Source organism: Anopheles cruzii, chromosome 3 (assembly GCF_943734635.1).
Source record: "Anopheles cruzii chromosome 3, idAnoCruzAS_RS32_06, whole genome shotgun sequence".
NCBI lineage: Eukaryota > Metazoa > Arthropoda > Insecta > Diptera > Culicidae > Anopheles > Anopheles cruzii.
The window spans coordinates 65,966,850-65,986,688 of record NC_069145.1 but is presented as its reverse complement, the minus strand read 5'-3'; the positions used below and the strand labels follow the sequence as shown (position 1 = coordinate 65,986,688).

The 19,839-nt window shown below is 50.1% G+C and overlaps 10 protein-coding genes across 11 annotated transcripts in view; 3 read left to right on the top strand and 7 right to left on the bottom strand.

Moving 5' to 3' along the window:
- LOC128274096 (eukaryotic translation elongation factor 2) overlaps nucleotides 1-670 on the top strand; it is a 5,102-nt gene extending 4,432 nt beyond the window's left edge. For both annotated transcript variants that reach the window (XM_053012182.1, XM_053012183.1), the window contains exon 5: nucleotides 1-670. This exon is cut by the window's left edge and continues 3 nt beyond it. In XM_053012182.1, coding sequence (XP_052868142.1) covers nucleotides 1-172 — 172 coding nt within the window. In that variant the 3' untranslated portion in view covers nucleotides 173-670.
- Nucleotides 671-1,676: 1,006 nt separating this feature from the next.
- Nucleotides 1,677-3,207, bottom strand: LOC128272526 (stomatin-like protein 2, mitochondrial). Its single transcript, XM_053010351.1, has 3 exons — nucleotides 3,073-3,207; nucleotides 2,909-3,007; nucleotides 1,677-2,848 (listed from the first exon to the last, which is right to left on the bottom strand). The coding sequence occupies exons 1-3, from the start codon at nucleotides 3,145-3,147 to the stop codon at nucleotides 1,853-1,855; spliced, it is 1,170 nt and encodes a 389-aa protein (XP_052866311.1). The 5' UTR covers nucleotides 3,148-3,207; the 3' UTR covers nucleotides 1,677-1,852.
- A 373-nt stretch (nucleotides 3,208-3,580) lies between these two features.
- Nucleotides 3,581-6,382, top strand: LOC128271480 (pre-rRNA-processing protein TSR1 homolog). The gene is made up of 4 exons (XM_053009036.1): nucleotides 3,581-3,760; nucleotides 3,835-4,105; nucleotides 4,173-4,948; nucleotides 5,012-6,382. The coding sequence occupies exons 1-4, from the start codon at nucleotides 3,655-3,657 to the stop codon at nucleotides 6,319-6,321; spliced, it is 2,463 nt and encodes an 820-aa protein (XP_052864996.1). The 5' UTR covers nucleotides 3,581-3,654; the 3' UTR covers nucleotides 6,322-6,382.
- A 321-nt stretch (nucleotides 6,383-6,703) lies between these two features.
- Nucleotides 6,704-7,749, bottom strand: LOC128273984 (probable serine hydrolase). Its single transcript, XM_053012064.1, has 2 exons — nucleotides 7,699-7,749; nucleotides 6,704-7,627 (listed from the first exon to the last, which is right to left on the bottom strand). The coding sequence occupies exons 1-2, from the start codon at nucleotides 7,747-7,749 to the stop codon at nucleotides 6,704-6,706; spliced, it is 975 nt and encodes a 324-aa protein (XP_052868024.1).
- A 550-nt stretch (nucleotides 7,750-8,299) lies between these two features.
- On the bottom strand, nucleotides 8,300-9,607 carry LOC128271780 (probable serine hydrolase). The gene is made up of 2 exons (XM_053009416.1): nucleotides 9,290-9,607; nucleotides 8,300-9,220 (listed from the first exon to the last, which is right to left on the bottom strand). The coding sequence occupies exons 1-2, from the start codon at nucleotides 9,347-9,349 to the stop codon at nucleotides 8,300-8,302; spliced, it is 981 nt and encodes a 326-aa protein (XP_052865376.1). The 5' UTR covers nucleotides 9,350-9,607.
- Nucleotides 9,608-9,615: 8 nt separating this feature from the next.
- LOC128271779 (probable serine hydrolase) lies at nucleotides 9,616-10,827 on the bottom strand. Its single transcript, XM_053009415.1, has 2 exons — nucleotides 10,682-10,827; nucleotides 9,616-10,616 (listed from the first exon to the last, which is right to left on the bottom strand). Exons 1-2 carry the CDS (start codon nucleotides 10,802-10,804, stop codon nucleotides 9,696-9,698), a joined length of 1,044 nt encoding a protein of 347 aa, XP_052865375.1. The 5' UTR covers nucleotides 10,805-10,827; the 3' UTR covers nucleotides 9,616-9,695.
- A 495-nt stretch (nucleotides 10,828-11,322) lies between these two features.
- On the bottom strand, nucleotides 11,323-12,734 carry LOC128272282 (probable serine hydrolase). Its single transcript, XM_053010059.1, has 2 exons — nucleotides 12,382-12,734; nucleotides 11,323-12,308 (listed from the first exon to the last, which is right to left on the bottom strand). Exons 1-2 carry the CDS (start codon nucleotides 12,535-12,537, stop codon nucleotides 11,400-11,402), a joined length of 1,065 nt encoding a protein of 354 aa, XP_052866019.1. The 5' UTR covers nucleotides 12,538-12,734; the 3' UTR covers nucleotides 11,323-11,399.
- Nucleotides 12,735-14,006: 1,272 nt separating this feature from the next.
- On the top strand, nucleotides 14,007-15,677 carry LOC128275357 (kynurenine formamidase). Its single transcript, XM_053013834.1, has 3 exons — nucleotides 14,007-14,553; nucleotides 14,620-14,935; nucleotides 14,999-15,677. Exons 1-3 carry the CDS (start codon nucleotides 14,187-14,189, stop codon nucleotides 15,471-15,473), a joined length of 1,158 nt encoding a protein of 385 aa, XP_052869794.1. The 5' UTR covers nucleotides 14,007-14,186; the 3' UTR covers nucleotides 15,474-15,677.
- On the bottom strand, nucleotides 15,495-18,280 carry LOC128275356 (daxx-like protein). Its single transcript, XM_053013833.1, has 3 exons — nucleotides 18,092-18,280; nucleotides 16,416-17,785; nucleotides 15,495-16,336 (listed from the first exon to the last, which is right to left on the bottom strand). Exons 1-3 carry the CDS (start codon nucleotides 18,140-18,142, stop codon nucleotides 15,928-15,930), a joined length of 1,830 nt encoding a protein of 609 aa, XP_052869793.1. The 5' UTR covers nucleotides 18,143-18,280; the 3' UTR covers nucleotides 15,495-15,927.
- A 402-nt stretch (nucleotides 18,281-18,682) lies between these two features.
- On the bottom strand, nucleotides 18,683-19,505 carry LOC128272039 (40S ribosomal protein S21). Its single transcript, XM_053009751.1, has 4 exons — nucleotides 19,448-19,505; nucleotides 19,307-19,365; nucleotides 18,890-19,081; nucleotides 18,683-18,808 (listed from the first exon to the last, which is right to left on the bottom strand). The coding sequence occupies exons 2-4, from the start codon at nucleotides 19,354-19,356 to the stop codon at nucleotides 18,799-18,801; spliced, it is 252 nt and encodes an 83-aa protein (XP_052865711.1). The 5' UTR covers nucleotides 19,357-19,365; nucleotides 19,448-19,505; the 3' UTR covers nucleotides 18,683-18,798.
- Between the last annotated feature and the right edge of the window lie 334 nt (nucleotides 19,506-19,839).

Here is a 19,839-nt window from a genome sequence, read left to right as displayed (position 1 = left end):
CAACACTGGCGGACAGGCCTTCCCGCAGTGCGTGTTCGATCACTGGCAGATCCTGCCGGGTGACCCGTCCGAAGCCGCCAGCAAACCGTTCTCGATCATCCAGGACATCCGTAAGCGCAAGGGTCTGAAGGAAGGTTTGCCAGATCTGTCGCAGTACTTGGACAAGCTGTAAGCCGCTTGACGCGCACCCCCTTTCCCAGCAGCAACAGCAGCGTGTTACATCCATTAATTATACCAAGTACATATTACATGAACGAAGCAAACACACACCCAAAATACCAGCAAAAGAACACACTCCTCTCCCTTCCGGCAGATTGATAGTGATCGACGAGTGATGTTTGGTGATTGATCAAGGAGAGGAAGGCAGGACAATTGCACATTGACGAACAGCTCGAAGTGCAAAAGGACTTAAAGAGAGAGATATTAATATGCCGTTGATGATTGAAAGAACAGCAAATAGAGAGAAAAGAAAACCGGCAGCCGCTGTGGCGGTGTGTCGCAACCATTCAAAACAAATGATTGCTTCTTTTTACTTTTATTTATAAACAATTGATATCGATTTGTATCCTCTAGCGGCCGGCGATTCAATTCGGACCATGTACCGGGCGGAGCTATATTTTCGTTTATTTTTTCAATAATGAAACATGCGAGACTAAAAAAGAACAAAACACCCCCCCTGGTCGTTGTTGGTTATTTGTTTTGATTTTGGCACGCAGTTCGTAGTGGCATTTTGCTGCAGATCTCTTCCCGATGACCGATAGCTTAGGTAACTGGACGGGATACTGGACCAACGGTGGAAGAACTCCTGATGATGGACCTCTTTCAGAAAGGTAAGCATTTTAAAAGTATTCATACGGATAAGTTAATAGAGATTGTGTGATGAAATATATATTTTAAATGAAAACAATGATTCAACATTTATTATCAAGCTCAACAGGTCTGAACGTGGATAAATCATTCCGCCGAATGATTGATCGGCGACAGACAACTTTAAACAAATCTGGATTAGCGTACCTGATACTTAAGAATTTCAGTTACTTATAGCGATCTGTTTCTTCTCCATTCCAGTTTTGAGCTCCATTGGTCGTCTACTATCGGGGCTTGTTCGAATGCCACTTGAGGTAAGCATATGTTCTGTTCCATCAATTCCTTTGTCCTCGAATTCCCTTAAACCACGTAGCCTCTTATCATCATGAAGTTATATTCACGGACCTGTACGCATTAACAGTGAACGATTTGAACTGAAACTGATAACGATACTTAGTCATGGAACCATAAGGAACGCCGAATAAGATATCGCTAAATCTTACTTAATCCACGAAAAATTTTAATAAGAAGTTCCATGGTTATTTTCGAATGAGGAACTGACATACATTTTGAGAATGTTTGATAGTACAACAATTCGTTTTGTCCTTTTTTTTTTACAGATTTTTGCCGTTGGAACATTTGCCGAAGATGTGCTGCTGGACAACGGTGCCTGAGCCAATACGTTAAGGATACTAACGCAAATTTTACAATTTACAGAGTTTGAACATGGTTATTAATTTTCGAAAATACAAGAAAATATTTTTAAACGATCACAATAAATTGTTTCAATCTTGACAGTGCATTCGATATTGATGACACACATTTAATGATTGATTTTAAGACTGTTTCTCAATTTCCACGTATTCACTCTAGAACTTTATTTACATTAACAAGTATCGTACCGAATGGTGCTTTTCCATTCAGTGGCTCCATTATCAAATGCCCTCCCATGGCGCTCGATGTTTCGAACATTCAACTCAGTTTTGCCTCGCCCTAAGAAAACAAATTGGCGCGGTTCAGTCATTCGCGTTACAGGGACCGACTTTTATTTCATTGTACTGCCACTGCCCGGCGACTTCTTGCCTCCGACGTCCGCGTGACTCTCATACGTTGGCGGCAGTGGGTCAATTTCGTTGAGAACCATCGTTTGCTCATCCACACCACTGCCGCGGGAATCATGGTGCTGCTGGTGAACGGCCGACGACGAAGACTTGTTGGAGAGATTGTTGTAGATCTGCAAGGCCTGTGCCACCATCGACGTCACGTCGGATGCGGTCGATGGCACGATGAGAGTGTTGTTGTGTTTGGCCAGCTTCTCGAACGCTACCACGTACTTCTCGGCCACACTCAGCGAAGCCGCACTACGCCCGTGCTCGGTGGACAGTGATTCGGACACGATTCGCAAGCTTTTGGCCCGTGCATCGGCCAACGCCATGATGGCGGCAGCTTCACCATTGGCTCGATTGATTTCCTCCTGTTTCTGTGCCTCGGACGCGAGAATACGTGACTGCCGTTTGCCTTCGGCCACGTTAATGTCGGCGGCACGGACACCTTCCGACTCGAGAATGGCCGCCCGTTTCCGTCGCTCCGCTTCGACCTGCATCTGCATCGCTTCGTGCACGCGGCTCGGCAGTTTAATGTCACGGATTTCGTACCGCAGGCAGGAGATGCCCCACGCCTCGCTCGCCTTATTGATCGACTCCACGATACTGATGTTGAGCGACTCGCGCTCCCGGAATACTTTATCGAGCGACATTTTGCCCAGCTCCGATCGCATCGTCGTTTGGGCGAGCTGCGTGATCGCGAACTCGGGATCCTCCACGCCGTACGAGGCAAGATACGGATCGAGGATGCGCAGGTAAAGGACGCCATCGATGCTGAGCGTAACGTTGTCGGACGTGATCGCCGATTGCTTCGGGACGTCTATGGCGATTTCTTTCAGACTTTGTACGTACTTTACGCGATCCATCACGGGCAGGAGCACATTCAGACCCGGTTCTAAGATGCGATGAAATTTGCCCATCCGCTCGACGACCCATGCCTGGAACGGAATTAGCGATCATAAAATGGGAATCGTGGCAAAAGCCCGCGTTTCACGAACCTCCTGCTGCGGCACAAACATAACGACCGTGTTGATCGGTGTGGAGCGGTAACGGACCTGTGTGGCGGATGGCAAGTTTGCACTCGGTTGCAACAGCCCCTGGAAAGATTACATGAGTATTCTGATTCTGATGGCTGGTTAACCCGCGACTCAATCTAACTTACTCCTTGATTGTTTAGTGTGGCCACGGCAATGCTTCGCAGGGGCAAGCGAGCGATTCTCGCACTGGAACGTATCATTTCGGCGTCGATTTGTACTGGTCGTGCGGCTTACGGAATCGCGGTTGGCGAAAGTTTTCCGGAATGATTGTAATCGTCGCGGTTGTCTGACGTTTTAAGGATCGATCGTCTTGGTAGCGTGACAGAAGCAAAAGGAACTGCAAACTGCCGGTTCCGAGTAAACCGGTGCGCCATTAAATTGGCAATCTTCACCCTTCCTTATCGAATTGTATCGTGGAAGTTTCCTTTTCAGCTTTGGCCATCAGCGTGATAAAATTATTTCCAGTATTTCATCACACGTCGCGCACAAGGCATAAAAAGTGGTCAACATTCCTCGTTGTTCAGTGGGTGGTGTGTTCTTTTTCACCGGGCCACAACATGCCAACTTCATCCGCAAAATCATAACATTGTTTCTAACCTCACTCTTCTTGTTCTTGCCCATTCGGCACGTGAAACATGTGCCTCCGCGGATAGTGTAGGAAAATCGGTAAAATCGTGCAAAAATAGCAAACAGTGGAATCGTTCGCGATGGGCCTCGAAACCATTCATCGTCCGGGTGCGTTGAAGCAGACGAACAAGGGCCACAAGCATGGTAAACACTCGTCGAAACGGGAATTGGATCGTGCCGCGAAAGGTTAGTGGTACAGCGGAACGATTGCTGGTAGAGGTTTTTGCATAAGTTCTTTTTGTTTTGCCTCCCTCCATTAGGTAAAGTGAATCTGAAGACGCTCACCCGGCGTGCAAATCGTCAGCAATCGCGTGATGAGCGGCGTCAGCAAGCGAATCAGATTCGCAAAAACAAACGCCAAGAAGCGATCGCGCTGAAGCGAGCGATCGGTGGTGCTCTGACGGCACCATTTTTGACCTGCGTACTACCGCTGAACGATTTGATCGACCCCAACACGGCTTTGGCCTTGATCGAAAATTGCGATCCCGAAGCCTCCGTTAAGAAGGTTTCGAATCGTATACGGTACATGAAGTAAGTTTCACCGAGACGACACACACCACCACCGAGGCTCGGTTGATATCCATCGTTTTTGTTTTAGTGTCCCTCGATTCCGGCAACGGTTTTCGTTCGTCGTTCCAGAGTCCGGCCACGGGCGGGAGTTGAGTGTGTTGGATGCGCTGAAAGTGTGCGACTCCGTTGTGCTGTTGCTAACGGCCGTCGCCGCCGAATCAGATGAGTTGATTGACAGGGCGGGAGCAAAGATACTAAATATGGCCCTCACGCAAGGCTTACCAACACCGATGGTCTGCTTGATGGATCTGGATTCGATCGCACCGAAGAAACGTGTGCAGGTGAAGGCGAACGTTCAGAAAACGATCGCAACGGTACTTCCGGACGAAAAGGTAATGCTACTTGCGTCGGATGCCGATGGATTGAATCTTTTACGTCGCATCGGTGGCCAGAAGCGCAAAGTGCAACACAATCGGGCGAACCGACCGCATCTGCTCGGCGAGAAGGTTGACTTCATTCCGCAGACGATCCCGGACCCTACGCCGTCCACCGGTGAAGCAGCACCCGGCGAAGGTATGGGCATGCTCAGGGTAAGCGGGTTCCTGCGCGGAGTTCCACTGTCCGTCAATCAGCTAGTTCACCTACCGGGACTGGGTGACTTTCAAATGGAAGCGATCTACTTTCCGACCGATCCGTACCGGTTGCGAAAGCCAGAGGATGGCGAAATGTCATCGGATACGGCGCGCGAAACGCTGATCTCCGATCCCCAGCGACGAACTAGCTTGCAACGGGAAAACGTTCCCGATGCGATGGACGCGGAGCAAACATGGCCAACGGAGGAAGAAATTGCAGCTTCACGGCAAGGTGAGCGACGATGGGCGCCTCAAACTGCAAGCTCGATCAATAACGGTTCCGTTTTTTTTGTAGAAACAAAAAAGAAGCTCGTAAAGCGCGTACCGAAAGGAATGAGTGATTACCAAGCGTCCTGGATTCCCGATATCGAGGAAGTGGATGACGATGAAGAAGATGACAGTGAAGGCAGCGGGGACGATAATATGTCCTGTGAGTCCGACACCGAAAGCAAGGTGGCGGAGGACCCAGAGGAAGAACAGGAATACGACGAAGTGAGCGTATCGTCGGATGTGCCGGTCACGGCTGAACGGTACGATAAGGAGATGGATATGGAGGAGGAACGCAGCACGTTGGCGAAAGTGCAGGCCGCCAAAGATGATGAGGTGTTCCCGGACGAGATCGACACACCGGACGGTGCCACGGCTCGTGACCGGTTCCGGAAGTATCGTGGGCTCGAGTCGTTCCGCTCGTCTGCGTGGGACGTCAAGGAAAATCTCCCCTTCGATTATGCCCGAATTTATCAGTTCCAGAACTTTGATCGCACCAAACGCCGCATTTTGCGTGAGGCTCAAGAAAAGGAAGGTGACGATGTGGCCATGCCGGGCTGGTACGTGATGCTGTTGATTAGGAATGTGCCGAAAGATCTGTGGAACGCTTTCGTGTCGATCGCGGGCAGTGTTGATCGTGTGATCATTTTCGGTTTGCTGCCACACGAGCACCAAATGTCAGTGATGAATGTTTGCCTCAAACGTACGCCCAACTCGATGATTCCGATCAAATCGAAAGAACGTCTGATCGTACAGTGCGGCTTTCGGCGCTTCATCGTGAACCCGATTTACAGCCAGCACACGAACGGTGACAAGCACAAGTACGAACGGTTCTTCCGGCCCGGCGCGGCCGTCGTGGCAACGTTCTTTGCACCGATTCAGTTTCCGCCGGCGCCGATTCTGTGCTTCCGCGAAAATCCGGACACCTCCCTTGGGATGGTTGCTTCCGGAAGCGTCATCAGCTGCAATCCGGATCGGGTGATCCTGAAGCGGGTCGTGCTGAGTGGGCATCCGTTCAAGATCAACCGGAAATCGGCCACTATCCGATTTATGTTCTTCAACCCGGAAGATATCGCCTACTTCAAGCCGTGCAAGCTGCGCACGAAACTTGGCCGCGTCGGACACATCAAGGAATCGCTTGGCACGCACGGGCACATGAAGTGCATCTTCGATGCACAGCTCAAGTCGCACGATACGGCGCTGCTGTATCTCTACAAACGGGTTTTCCCCAAGTGGACCTACGAGGACTGTATCGTGTCGTGCCCGAGCGAAGAAATCGTTCCGAAAGGCGAACGTTCCGTGAAGTTTAACTCGAGAGTGGAAATGATGCACGAATGAGGGTAAGTTAATTTGCTATCGCACGCAAACTAACCTTACGTCGCTAATAAACTTGGTAAATACTTGCTTAATTTGAAATGATTGACGTTTTCTCTTATAGGGAGAAATTCTCGCAATTAATGTTAGCAAAACTTAATAGGATCCTCGTGACCGACTATCCGAAACAAAAATTGAAGGTTTAGAAAACCAAATCCATAAAACCCTTGGCCAGGTGAGTTATTTATCACCCTTTATTTTCGTCTCTTTTTGGGGCCCCCCTTATTGAATAGTTTAAACCGTTAACATTGTAAAACACCACCGACCATTGCACCACAACCAACTGGATATGGCCCACCTATAAAATATGGTACAGCAATTGAGCTTTTACCCTCTTTTTCGCTGCTTACAATTTACTCAGCGAACACTTTTCTCTCGCCCAGTGTTGGGCAAGAAATTCGCGCACCAACGGTGCCACTCGTTCCGCACTGGAGAGATGGGCATGATGTTTTCCCTCGACCGTCCGTTGCACGAACTGTTCATTGTGCGCTACGAGCACGTCGATCGTTTCCTGATGGTACTGTGGATCTTCGAAGATCGGTGTTTCGGTAGTTTTTAGATAAAGAAATGGAACCTTTATCCGTCGCGCAATCTCCAGGTTAAGATCGTGGGACCAAACCAACCCCGGGTTGTGCCGGACACGCGGATCTAACCGACGCCGAAAGTAACCCGGCCGATCGGTGACCGGTTCGAGTGCACGGTAAAGCAGATAGTGACTTGCATCGCGGCTAATTGATTCCTGAAAACCGACATGCATGTGCTCCACTAGCCGGTCATATTCGTAGGTTGGTTCGGAGGATCGACGAACCGGAGAACCTATATCGAAGTCAAGCGATTTGGGGATGGCATCGGCAAGTAGAAAAAGCGACATGTCCGGATCCAATATGAAGGGCTTGAGCATGTCGAACGAGATCAGCAAATCGACACGATCGGGAAAAATCCCAGCGAACACGAATGCCACCACCGCTCCGATCGAGTGACTCATGAGGGAAATCCGTTGCCATCCGTACAACTGCATTAGGTGTAGCAGAATTCGTAACGCATCCAGAGTGTGGTATGCAGTGCCCACCGGAAGGTGAGCCGATCGTCCATGGCCGGGAAGATCAATTGCCAGAAAGCTCACCTCCGATGGCAGAAGAGGTATTAACCGATCGAACGACCCGGCATTGTCCATCCAGCCATGCAAACACACGATGGGCCGCACATCGCTTGGTCCCCACCATTTACACACCAGATCACCGAATGGGAGCGACAGACGCACTTCACGAACCTGCGGACACATGGATGGTTTGCTGATTTACTGACCTAACTGGCTCCCCCGTGCCATCAACGTTTACTCACATTGTTCCGTTCGTCATTTTTGCGTACCATTCCCAATTTTTCTTCCGCCATGATTCCGTCTAGCGGGGGCCTAACGGGCACCCAACTCGGTTAATAACTTTGAGGTAAACTCCGGAACGGCACCTTGTAGATACTTCTCGTAGAGGGAGCGTGCGGCGGATGCGAAGTTCAAACTAATAGTGGAACAGTGCGACGATCATCGCTACGAATGTGAAGATCATCGTTTCGTGACGAGACACGATACTAAGTTCCCCCGTTTGGGGGCTGGTGGGGAGTAAACCTTTCTAACGCTAGGTCGTGGCTTTAATTGCTTTTCGAAAATGAGCGGTTCAATCAAACCCCACAACGAAAAACCGCCCACAACCAGCATTATCGCGTTGTTAGTCATCTTCGATTATGTTTATCGGATTGGTCCACAACAGTAATTGGTCTGACAATCTTTGAATTTCGCACTAAACACGAGGCCTCGATGATCCGGATATAAAAAAATCGTTCTATCTTCCTGAAAGAAACGTTTGTTGTAAGCTATTCGTTTATTAAAATGTAATTTAATTTATTTTATCTTTTCACCCACCGATAAGCCCAACATCCCACCAGTGCATTACAATTTGCTCGAAACGTTTTCATCCTTTTGCCAATACTTGCGCAGAAACTGTGACACGATCGGTGCGACGCGCTCAGGGTGCGATAGATGAACGTGATGCGTACCTTCAACGCCTTGCAGCTCAAAGTGGGCATTATTGCTCCGAAGAATCTCGATCGCCTCGTCGTAGTACTGCTTCTTCTCCCAGTACGGTGACTCGGAAGCCTTCACGAACAGGAACGGCATCGTAAGGTTGCGGGCCAGCCGCAGGTTTAGCTCCTGTGACCACAGAAACCCGGTGCCGTACTTTAGCCGGCTGTCGCGCGAGAAGTAATACTTGTCCGGGAACTTTGTCGACTTGCGGACGTTGCGTTGCAGCAGGTAAGGGCATGCTTCAAGAGTGATCGAGTTGACGGCACCATTGTACAGCCGGTCGATCGCTTCCTGGTACGTGTACGACGGTGGTTCGGAGGTTTGCTGGTTCCGCAGGTCCGCCTTAACGTGCTCGGGCGTCAGTTCGGCCAGCATCGTCACAACGACACCGTTGGACAGTACCTGTGGTTTTAGCGCATCCAATGAGACGACAAAATCGACGCGAGTAGGAAAGATCGATGCGTACGCGTACACCAGCACCGAACCCATCGAGTGGCCCATCAGCGAGATCTTCTTCCAACCGTACTCCTGCATCACGAAGTTCAGCATGTAGAACACGTTCATTGGCTGGTAGGACATGCCGTGGGGAATGCGTGACGAGTAGCCGTGTCCCGGTGTGTCCAGGGCCAGAAAGCTAATGTGGTCCGGGAGCATCGGGATCAGCGTGTCGAACGTGCCCGCATTATCCTGCCAACCGTGCAAACATACGATCGGCCGCACGTTCCGTGGACCCCACCACTTGGCGGCGATCTCGCCGAATGGCACCGGTATCCGGACCTCTTGTACCTGCAAAAACAAAACCGGGAACCGGGTGATTATTCCTCTTTGTAAGCTAAAAGTACACGCAATGCTTACACCATGCTTACGATCGTGTCTCTCGACGAGAGTCTCGATCGGTTCTCTGTCGATGTCCATTTTGCACGAACCGTTTGACGACCGTTCTTGTGAACTAAATGCTGTGTTAGCGTGCCGTTGAAAGCCACGCAAGTGGCCAGTAATGGCTGAGGCCAAACTTTATCAGCATCTTATCTCAGTGCCCAATGTGCACACTCATCCCGACGTAAAGACTACGCTGAACTGTGAACTTTGATATGTAGTAAACATCAATAAAACGTGTCTGATGTTACGCACACTAATGCACGCTCCGCGCATGAGGCAATTGGGGTTTACTGTGAGCGTCTATTTATTTCCATTTGTTCCTGTAATAACGTTAAGTAAATCCTAATCCCGGTTACACTATCCAAGCGCCGCTACCACGGGTTCACAGTTTGTGCACAATTTCCGGTTCCTTGTTCCAGTATTTGCGCAAAAATTCTACCACCAACGGGACCACGTTCTCCGGTTCGGTCAGGTGCACGTGATGTGATCCTTTCACGAACTTCACCTCGTACCTTGGGTTCGATTCCCTGAGCACCGCTACGATCTTCTCGAAGCCTTCCCGCGAACCCGCGTACGGCGAATCGTGAGCCTTGATCGTGAGGAACGGGGCCGTGATGCGCTTCGCCAGCTCGACGTTAATACTGTCCGCCCATCCGGGGATCACGTTGTACTTCATTCGATTGTCCCGATCGAAATAGTACTTCCCGGGGAACTTGCGCGATGGTTTGATGTTGCGCTGCAGCAGATAGGGGCAGGTTTCGCGCGTAACCGAAGCCGCCGTGCCCTCGTACAGCCGGTCCACCATCTCTTCGTACGCGTACGACGGTGGTTCCGACTTTTCCCGGTTGCGCGTGTCCGCTTCGATGAACTTCTGCACCTGTTTGCTCATGCGCACCGAGAACCGGTCCGGGTGGAAGCTCAGAGGCTTCAGGGCGTCGAGTCCGATCACCATGTCCACCTTGTCCGGAAAGAGCGCCGCAAAGATGTAGCAAATGATCGCGCCCATCGAGTGGCCCATCAGGGACACCTTTGACCAGCCGTACTCGCGCATAATGTACAGCAACAATGGAATGCAATCGAGCTGGTAGTAGCTCATACCGTCCGGAACGCGTGACGAATACCCGTGGCCCGGCAGATCGATGGCGAGGAAACTAATTTCTTCCGGCAACAGCGGGAGCAGCCGATCGAACGTACCGCAATTATCGAGCCACCCGTGGACGCACAAAATGGGGCGAACGTTCTGGGGACCATACCATTTTCCGGACACCTTCCCGTACGGAATTGGAATTTGTACTTCCGCTGCCTGCCGAAACGAAAGGATAGGGCCACATTACATGCCGGAAAGCACAGCAGAAACGATGTGCTTACGTTGTTCTGTTTATCCTGCAGCTCAATGAACTTAATCATTGGATGCGGTTCCGGGTTGCCACCTGGCGTATGGTCGTCTTCGTGCCCCGCGGACGTCCGATTCGATTCCACAACTTCCGGCATGGTCGATGGGGCTGGTTCTTACCCGTAACGGCACACAACAACGACTGCGGACCTGTGAATGTTCCGTAGAGCGCGGTTCCGCTACGCATGATGACGTGCTTATCGCACGCGGCATGATGCTGCTTTTATGCTTCGCTTAACTGTGCATGGTACGACGTAAAGCAACGCGGTTAGTAAACGAACTATGTTCCGCAATAATGCAACAAACTCAGCAGCAGAATGGTAACAGGCATTTTCTACTGCATCAGATCAAAATTTTTTTTGTATTCCATAAAATTACTCTAATTAGAGTTTTTTAAATTTTGAATTCAATGCTGAGATTGGTCATACGTCTGCAAAAAGGGGGAAAACAAACTAAAACAAAATTGAAGCGGACTTTGATACTCCCGCGAGAGTCACATATCTCCCACGTTTTACTCGTGCAAGATGTAATTCATTTCTTATCACAGGCCTCAACAAGGAGATTAATATTGATGTGGCCGTTCGTTCACACAGATCAAAGGGGGATGTTACGGTTATCGAAAGTTTTAAATATGTATTTTACTCCCTTGTTTTACACATTTAAATCTAACCATTCCAAACGTGAGATAGAAGATCACTTTTCCTCGTCGTGTTTCCAGTGTTTGACCAAGAACTTGCTGATGATGGGACTAATTTTCTCCGGCTCCGTCAGGTGCAGATGGTGCGTGCTGTCGACGAATTCCAGCTCAAACTGTGGATTGTTGGCTTTTACCACCTCGATGAACTCGTCAAAGTACTTGCGCTCCTCGTAGAACGGCGAGTGTTTCGCCTTGATGAACAGATACGGCATCGTAACCCTTTTGGCAAACTCGAGATTGATTGCCTGCTCCCAGCCGACCCCGAGGCTGTACTTTAGTCGGCTGTCGCGCGTGAAGTAGTACCGGTCCGGGTGGAGGCTCGATTTGCGCGTGTTCCGGTACAGCAGAAAGGGGGCCGCCTCACGGCTGACCGATTTGTTGGTGGCCAGGTGCAATCGCTCTATTAGCTCACCGTACGGATAGCTCGGGGGCTCGGTTTTTTCCCGGTTCCTCACATCGGCCAGCAGTGCCTGCGGCAGACGCTTCTCGAGCCGCGACGGAAACTTTTCCGGGTCGGGGATGTGTGGCTTCAGCGCATCGATTCCAACGTAGAAATCCACCTTACCGGGGAACGTGGCGGCAAAGATGAAACACAGAATGGACCCCATCGAGTGGCCCAGCAAGGAAATCTTTTTCCAGCCGTACTCGCGCATGAGGTAAAACATGACGAACGTGTTGTCGAGCGCATGACACATCATACCGTCGGGGATTCGCGAGGACAGTCCGTGACCGGGCAGATCCAACGCCAGGAAGCTCATGTGCTTCGGAAGTAACGGTATCAGCCGGTCGAAAGTGCCCGCATTATCCTGCCACCCGTGAAGCGCTACGATGGGCCGCACATTTTTCGGTCCCCACCACTTGCCAGCGATCTCCCCGTACGGAATGGGAATGCGTACTTCCTCCACCTGAAAACGGGTCGAGTCGATAAAAGTTGAACTTTGATCACTCTGCGTGACGCGAGACCAGCCGAATACTTACACCATGTTTGCGATCGTGCTGCTCGACGTGATCGTGTGCTTCGTGGTGAGATTGGCGGTGGCCCGTACCGGTGATCGGCGCAGCTGTTGCCTTTCGAATTGCACCGTGCTTGCTGGCCAATGAGGGAACAAACCAGGCTTTGATTGCAGCAGCCATCGTCCACTAACTTCCAGATCCACCGTCTCTAGTTGCTGGCTAGCGATATTGCAATGAACGCGCAATTTTGGTTGGGCACAATTCAACCATCTCCGCGTTATCTCATCACTTCCGCGGGTGAACACCTCATCAAATTGTTGCGTATGAGCTACATCACAATCTTGCTAGACGATTGTTTCATCACCATTTCTTTCCCTTTTGTTCTTTGCGCCTTATGACAGCAAATGCGTGCGTGATGTTTTCACTGCCTGGTGTGATACTTCAGACCTGATCGAAGTTGTACTATGTTGAAGTGTTCGACACGCGCTCTCAGCTGATCGAATCCGGTTCGAGGTGGGCTTGATGGGAGAGTTTCGCAATCAAAGTCCGCTGTAAACAATGGCTGATGGTGTGTGTGTGTAGGACGATGATCATCCGGTAGCAGGCGGGCGGTTGTAGCATTGATTCATTAAATAAGCAAACGAAAATCCAACTAAAAATGTTGGGGATGAAAAAAATTAGAGCCATCATGAGTAAAGATCAGGCTTCACCGGGCACCCCCAGCATAGGAGCATAGAGAGGAAAACAACGAAAACGGGGCGGTGCTTCGGAGGCCACATTATTTAAAAACGATACGTCCCCATGTAGGACGACGCATTAATAAAGTTCCTACTACGAGGCACATCCGAATGAGGTACGCATCCTTCAGGATGTGCTAACGGCACTTTTGAACTCGTTGTCGAGCATGCTGACGAGTGTCCGGCTAGGGCCACGTGGCTGGAAATGATGTTTGAAAACATGAAATGTTCCATTGAGCAGCGTTCACTGCGACGGTCTTACTTAATGAATGAATGTGCCTAGTAGTACCGTCTGAAACATGTTTCACTTTACGATCCATATGCACACTAGGTTGCTTCTTTTAATTCGCCATGGCAACCACCCAGCGGACTTGACTTGCAACAGAGGCAAAGTAAACCTTCTATTGTTTTCTGTAACAATGTGGTTTTTACGGGCGGGGTTGTTAGCACCGCCCCAATCGAGCGCAAGGCCAGCTACGTGACAACCGGACGACTGGAGAATCGAACCTATGCCCAGCTGCGTGACACCGACACCACGCAAACTAGAAGTTGCACAAAAAAGGTCTTCACTACCAGTGGACTAGAAGGTCTTCAAAATGTGACGTGGTCAGTTAAGAATGTAACCTTCGTTAGCGATGGCGATGAGGGTACCAAATCAATTAACGATTTTGATTTGGCTTCAAACAAGCTTTAGTGATGGGCAATATGATCGGCGTTTGATAACTATTATCAGCCACTCGGAATGAACAAGGAGGCACAGAGATAACGTAGAAGCGCGGGAAGAGCTGTGTTCGCAGTATATCGGTTAGTTCGATTGTTTCACCTTTCTAGGCACGTAGCCCTTCAATGGTCGTGCATGAGCAGCTTTAGCGCCCCGGGTTTATCCACGTGTAGGGTTTCTTTGGCAGGAAGGAAGGGATTCACACAAAGCCGACCAAGTCGGTCTCATCACCAGGAGCAACGTGTAATTCGATCCAGCAGCCGTTTCTTTCGGAGTGTGACTCGAAAGACAGAAAGGAGCCGAATGTCAACCGCAATAAGGCAGACCTGAGAGTGAAGAAAAAAGGCAAAGTTAAATAGAATACTCAAAACATGGTTGTTCACATGATTGCGCCGCACCGTCGGCTGATAACGGGCAGGTCATCCGTGGCCTGGGCACTATTTGTCCTCTGCTTAGCGCGCGTAGCAGATTGGCAGCTCGTCTCGCCGTTTGTTGAAGGCGCGTTGGAGAGGCGAGCTGAACCGGCCGGTCGGTTGAGCATGCTGAAACAGTTTCTTCGCGATCGTGCATCGAAATCAGGTTGTTCGGCCGGCATGAGCAGTAACGATCAATTAACGAAGCCACCGTCGGCAGAAACGCTCGCCATCTGGGAGAAGCAATACTCGCCCTCGGAGTGGAGTGTGCGCTTTCAAACGCCGGCTGAGGTCATCAATCATCATGTGAGCTTCGCGAAAGAAGGTGAATCTCGGCGCGATCGGCCAACGGTCAGTTTTGTAAAGGAACGGGTGTTTCTTTCGTTCACAGTGAGTAACCAGAACAGGGCAGGACTAGAAACACGACTCGACATCGCATATGGTAGCGGTGATCGCGAGAAGGTAGATATCTACGGTGAGAATCTCCCGGATGATGCACCGTTGTTCGTGTACATTCACGGTGGCTACTGGCAAATGTTGGAGAAGGAAACTTCGGCCTACCCGGCGAAGCCACTCGTCGATCGCGGTATCCGGGTGATGGTCGTTGGGTACGAGTTGTGTCCGTCCGTCACGCTGGAAGAGTTGGTGCAACAGATCAAAAAGGCCGGTGAATTTGTGCTAAATTACGCCACCGAAAAGGGCATTAAGTAAGACCGTCGCAGTGAACGCTGCTCAATGGAACATTTCATGTTTTCAAACGCCATTTCCAGCCACGTGGCCCTAGCCGGACACTCGGCCGGTGCTCACCTGATCGCCAGCATGCTCGACAACGAATTCAAAAGTGCCGTTAGCGAAGAGTTTAGTCTCCTGAAGGATGTGTACCTCATTTCGGGGGTTTACACCGTGGACGAACTGCGCTACACGACGAGCGTCAACAAGGAAAATCTACTCGGTCTCAACGATAACAACGTGCGTCGCCTATCGCCATTGTTCGCACGGTACAGCCATCTGCAGTCGGCCGCATTCGACGGGTTGCGGTTTCACGTGTACGCTGCCGAGCACGACAGCGACCGGTTCCGTAGCATGGCGTCGCAGATGCGGACACACTTGACGTCGGATGGATTGCCTTGCGATTTGGAGGTTCTAACAGGGCTCGATCACTTCGATTTGGTGGAGAACTTGGCGAACATTGACCATCCGCTTACGAAAGCAATTTTAAAGGATTTCGGAAAGAGCAACGAGTGAGAGCTGATGTTCCTTGCGGTAGCATTACGTTTGAAAAATATCTTTCCGCCGTTTAGATTTTATTCTGCCTTCACTTTGTACACAGAACTGGTCAATGAAAATCTGCAGCTACTTTTGGGCGTTTTTACTGTTCGTTTTGTCCCTCGATACACCTCCGTTAATACGATTGGAAAGCTTTCGTGTTTCAGTCGCAGACATGTAACTGTCCATAAAGCGAATTCAAGTGCGCAGTGACACACAAAACCGGACCGCGGGAACTCTCTCTTCTACTTCGGCCCACGGAACGGGTTTGCAGAAATTTCAAAACAAAACACAAAAAGTTTTAGAGAATTTAGCGTCCTCCACAATGCAACTGTGAGCTCAGAGGGGTAAGGTAACCAAAAAACGGATCAATCTTCTTACCACTAACGTTCTATTTACAACCGCTACTTCCTACCATAACGCTCAACGTATGTTAAGACACCAGCAGCTCTTCGTCGTCGGAAATCACAATATCTTCGAAGCAGTCTGGCCGAACGTTCTCCTTGGTGGTTCCCTCGAACTCGTCCTCATCGTCTTCCTCGTCGCTGTCGGTAACATCTCCGCTGTCATCGCTGTCGGTAAGATCTTCTACCACAGTGACACCATTATCGGCTGCGGATCCCAGTTGGCTACTACTGCTGGTCGAAGCAACGGAAGCTTCTTGATTGGTTGCGTTCGTCACGCTAGTCGCTTTGTCACTATTGTTACTATGGCTACTACTGCTGGATGGCTGCGATTGTGGTGGATTTTGGCCCGTCTCCGTGCCACCATCGGGTCGGGGAGTTGGTATGACATTTTCGGGAAGTGGTAGTTCTTCGGGTGCATCTTGTACCTGTGCGAACCTACGGAAGAAATGGGAATTCGCATTGTGAATAGTGGAAATAACTCGTGTTGCGCACGCGAGAGGACAATTTAACTCACTTATCAATCAGTTCGCCCACTTTGTTATAGTGTTTCCGGTTTTGCTCGAGCTTCTCCTGCAACTTGTGATCCACAAGCGCGGGATCAGACTCTTCGCTGGCGTAGTACGACACCGTTTCGTAGAGATCGGTCTTGCGGCGTTTCTGGAGCAGTTTGCCGACCTTGAAGAATGCGTCGTGTGCCACCCGTTGGATCTGATCGTCGCGCATGTTGTATTCATACTTGCTGTTGCAGTGTTCCAAGCACTTGAGCACATCCCGAAAATCGGGAAACGCGTCCGTTCGGTTGACAAACAGCTGGATGGTGCGATTGAACTCCGGGTACTGTGTTTCCTGGAACTGGATCGGTTTCTTCACGAGCCGGTGTGCGTCTTTGCTTTCGCCGGTAATATCGCACAACTTTTCGTACACTTGAAACGCACGCTTCTTGTACTTCTGCACCATCACGTAGGCCGATTTGCCGTCATCGTTGAAATCTACGTCTGCCTCGTCCAGCTGCTGGATACGCTTCTTCAGAAGGTAAAGCGTTCGGTTAAGCCGGGCAATCTGTTTATCTTTCCGTGTGCTTGTCGTATTTTCTCCTGGACCACCGCTACTGCACGTTCCATCGCTACCCTTCTTCGGCTCCGATAGGACCGGCCCCGATTTTCGTCTTGCGTTCAGCTCTTCCACGATGCTGGCCAGCTTGAGGAACACGAGATCGGGATTCGCAAGCACGTCGGCCGTCGTGGCGGCGACCGCCTTCTGGAAGCTTTTCGAATTCACATAATCCGGATGCACAACCTCATAGTACCGTATCAGTCGTTTCTGGATGAGTGTTTCCATTTCCTGCGATGGGTCCGCCTTCCGGCAGGCGTCCAGCAGCCGTTCGAAATCCTTGCCAATCTGATTCTTCTCCCCTTTCGGTTTCCCACTCGTTGCGGCATTCGCCCCCTGCGGTACAGTTCGTGCCTCAGGAGTGCTCCGGTTGGCGGATTCCGAATCATCGTTGGTAGTATTGGTGGCTCCCGATGGTATTGCTGGCTTTCGAGTTTGTCCGTTCAGCTCGCGCTGGTACTGTTTCATCTCCAGCTCCCAGTCCTCGGAGTAGGTAATTTTGGCAAAGTTTTCATTCGCGCCCGCCACCATCTGAACTTTATTGTTGTTTGGGTGCGCCGGCGACGGGTTGCCATCTGGCGGCAGACTCGATGCGACCGTGATCGGTTTGATGCGCTTCCTAACCGGTTCCGACTCTTGGCTTCGGACACCGTGTGCTGTTTCAACTAACTGTCCGTTCAAACTCGATGTCGCCGCGGTGCAGTTTGGTGTTGCCGTAATTACGCTGCATTTTCGTTTCCGCTCCGCACCAATCGATGATTGTATTGTGGAGGACTGAAAAACCAGTAACCCGTTAGTGGAATAAGTGAAACAATTTTAAAGAAGCGTGTCCGTCGGTGAATGCATTTTCGCGGTCCATCGCAACACTCAAATTTTCGCCAATGTCGGCAGAATGTTTTCGTTTTCTGACACTTTGTACATCACAGTGCGTGAAAACGGGATTCGAGGCAGCACACACACTGCTAGTCGTGGCTCGTGGCGCTCTCGCACTTCGCCTTTCGCTCGGTCGCTCGCTACGCGCTGAGCCTTCCTTGTTTGAGCGCGTACTTAGACCGAAAGAAAAGACACTTTTTCGCTTACCCCATCTTCGGAGTCGGAATCGAGAATGATAACTGATGATGACGTTTCCATAGCTGGCGGATAGTATTTACACTATTCGGGCTATTACTGCGTCCGTCTGGCTCCCGAATCGCTTCATCCGACCTATCCGCACGGGATAATTGAGAGAAAATATTCACTTTCAGCGCACGCTGTGATGGTTGCATTCGTTCTAGCTCACCGTACGAACTAACAACGCTGTTATTCAGCAAAATATTCATCATATTAATGGTCACAGAACGACCGTCCCTTACCAACACACACATACATACGTACCAACGGGCACGAAATAATGCGAACCGTATAAAACCAAAGCTTTATTTGGAGCGAAAACAAACCTCTCATTCAGCATTTCGCCGCAAAACTGGTATTTTTCGTTGCGGTACTCAAATCTCTTCCAACGAAGTTCGGTAACTCAAACAAATCGAATGAGTGCCCTTCGCACGATTTGGTTCGTGTTTGTCAAAATCCGGAATCAATTATGGAATCTAATTTGGTAAATAAAACAAAATCCGAATTTAAATGACTGAAATCGAAATTTTATGCATGTTATCCGTTAGCAGAAAGCAGAATGTCATCATATCAGGCCTGTCAGTTGAAAATCAATTCGAGTTCGTGCACGGGTGCTGTTTAGTTTTTTCACGGAAGTTTATTCACATGCCCCTCAGCTTCATACAAGTATATTGTATTTAGTAGTTCCTAGAAGAGAAACGAAATGGATCCATCATTTGAGCATCTATCAATCGAATCGGAAGCATTCACACCAGGGGCACTACTTACTTTGAAACCAAACCATCCTTCTTGGCCAGTCGCACGATGCAGTCATCCGACTCTCCCATACGGCGGATTTCGCCGCAGATGGCGTACACCTTCGAGGTGTCCAGCATGCGGCCGGTTTCAGGGTCTACATCTACGATGTTGATCTGGATGGAGGCATGATCCTTGGCGTGGATGATGCGGTTGCTCGACGAGCTGGAAGAACCATGCGAAAAGTGAGGTTAGACCACGTAAACAAATGTTCGCCAATCGCGAGGCCACACAATACGATTCGCCGGCATGGCTTTTGGCGGTAACACAACCCGGAACCGAAATGCGACGACACTTTCCATGCCAAAGCACCAGCAAACGCCGCACACGGTGTGCAGCACTTTCGACACGTGTTGACGATAGTGATCCCGAAGCACCGCATTCACTTACCATTTGCGAGGGCAGTACAAATCGACGAACTCTCCGGCATCGTTCTCCATTTTCGGTTGCTGTCGAAAGAAGAGACGGTCAGCTTGCGTGCAGCGTGACAAATACTCGAGGGGTTGGCTCGTTTCGGTGGTAAAAACTTACTTTTAATCAGTAAACTGCGGACCGACAACAAGGTTCGAACAAATGGCGGATCTGAAAGAGCGATTGCTGGGTTTGACGGCCACAGCACCGTTTGACAGCGGCAGTGTCAAAATCAGCGATGCCGACTTGTGGCTTGAATGTTGTGAGCTTTCTTGATTATTGATGGTTTGCTTCTTGGCTGAGGAAGATTTCGACCCGTGCCGCCAGAGGGCCACCAGGATTACAGTGGAAATTCGGGGATCCCGTGAAAAGTTTGTTGTTTGTTTTGTTTGTCTGTGTCGGTCGTGCCGCATTGTGAAAAGTGAAGAAGTGCTCGTTCCGGCCGCTCGAACCGTGTGCAGTGGATTGGTGGGTGTGCAGCATTTTCTTTTGCTTCCACTTTTGCACGATCA

Bases quoted from the DNA above. Each gene is read 5' to 3' on its own strand.
- LOC128272526 (XM_053010351.1), bottom strand. From the start codon at position 3,147: ATGATACGTTCCAGTGCGAGAATCGCTCGCTTGCCCCTGCGAAGCATT. The intron at 3,008-3,072 runs GTAAGTTAGATT...TAATCTTTCCAG, and splicing joins CCACACTAAACAATCAAGGA to GGGCTGTTGCAACCGAGTGC. The intron at 2,849-2,908 runs GTTCGTGAAACG...ATTCCGTTCCAG, and splicing joins TGTTTGTGCCGCAGCAGGAG to GCATGGGTCGTCGAGCGGAT.
- LOC128271480 (XM_053009036.1), top strand. From the start codon at position 3,655: ATGGGCCTCGAAACCATTCATCGTCCGGGTGCGTTGAAGCAGACGAAC. The intron at 4,106-4,172 runs GTAAGTTTCACC...TTTTTGTTTTAG, and splicing joins AATCGTATACGGTACATGAA to TGTCCCTCGATTCCGGCAAC. The intron at 4,949-5,011 runs GTGAGCGACGAT...TTTTTTTTGTAG, and splicing joins AATTGCAGCTTCACGGCAAG to AAACAAAAAAGAAGCTCGTA.
- LOC128273984 (XM_053012064.1), bottom strand. From the start codon at position 7,749: ATGGCGGAAGAAAAATTGGGAATGGTACGCAAAAATGACGAACGGAAC. The intron at 7,628-7,698 runs GTGAGTAAACGT...ATGTGTCCGCAG, and splicing joins AAAATGACGAACGGAACAAT to GTTCGTGAAGTGCGTCTGTC.
- LOC128271780 (XM_053009416.1), bottom strand. From the start codon at position 9,349: ATGGACATCGACAGAGAACCGATCGAGACTCTCGTCGAGAGACACGAT. The intron at 9,221-9,289 runs GTAAGCATTGCG...TTGTTTTTGCAG, and splicing joins GACACGATCGTAAGCATGGT to GTACAAGAGGTCCGGATACC.
- LOC128271779 (XM_053009415.1), bottom strand. From the start codon at position 10,804: ATGCCGGAAGTTGTGGAATCGAATCGGACGTCCGCGGGGCACGAAGAC. The intron at 10,617-10,681 runs GTAAGCACATCG...TCGTTTCGGCAG, and splicing joins TGCAGGATAAACAGAACAAC to GCAGCGGAAGTACAAATTCC.
- LOC128272282 (XM_053010059.1), bottom strand. From the start codon at position 12,537: ATGGCTGCTGCAATCAAAGCCTGGTTTGTTCCCTCATTGGCCAGCAAG. The intron at 12,309-12,381 runs GTAAGTATTCGG...ACCCGTTTTCAG, and splicing joins AGCACGATCGCAAACATGGT to GTGGAGGAAGTACGCATTCC.
- LOC128275357 (XM_053013834.1), top strand. From the start codon at position 14,187: ATGGTTGTTCACATGATTGCGCCGCACCGTCGGCTGATAACGGGCAGG. The intron at 14,554-14,619 runs GTGAATCTCGGC...TTTCGTTCACAG, and splicing joins TGTGAGCTTCGCGAAAGAAG to TGAGTAACCAGAACAGGGCA. The intron at 14,936-14,998 runs GTAAGACCGTCG...CGCCATTTCCAG, and splicing joins GCCACCGAAAAGGGCATTAA to CCACGTGGCCCTAGCCGGAC.
- LOC128275356 (XM_053013833.1), bottom strand. From the start codon at position 18,142: ATGGAAACGTCATCATCAGTTATCATTCTCGATTCCGACTCCGAAGAT. The intron at 17,786-18,091 runs GTAAGCGAAAAA...CTGGTTTTTCAG, and splicing joins ATTCCGACTCCGAAGATGGG to TCCTCCACAATACAATCATC. The intron at 16,337-16,415 runs GTGAGTTAAATT...TTTCTTCCGTAG, and splicing joins GTGGGCGAACTGATTGATAA to GTTCGCACAGGTACAAGATG.
- LOC128272039 (XM_053009751.1), bottom strand. From the start codon at position 19,356: ATGGAGAACGATGCCGGAGAGTTCGTCGATTTGTACTGCCCTCGCAAA. The intron at 19,082-19,306 runs GTAAGTGAATGC...TGGTTCTTCCAG, and splicing joins TTGTACTGCCCTCGCAAATG to CTCGTCGAGCAACCGCATCA.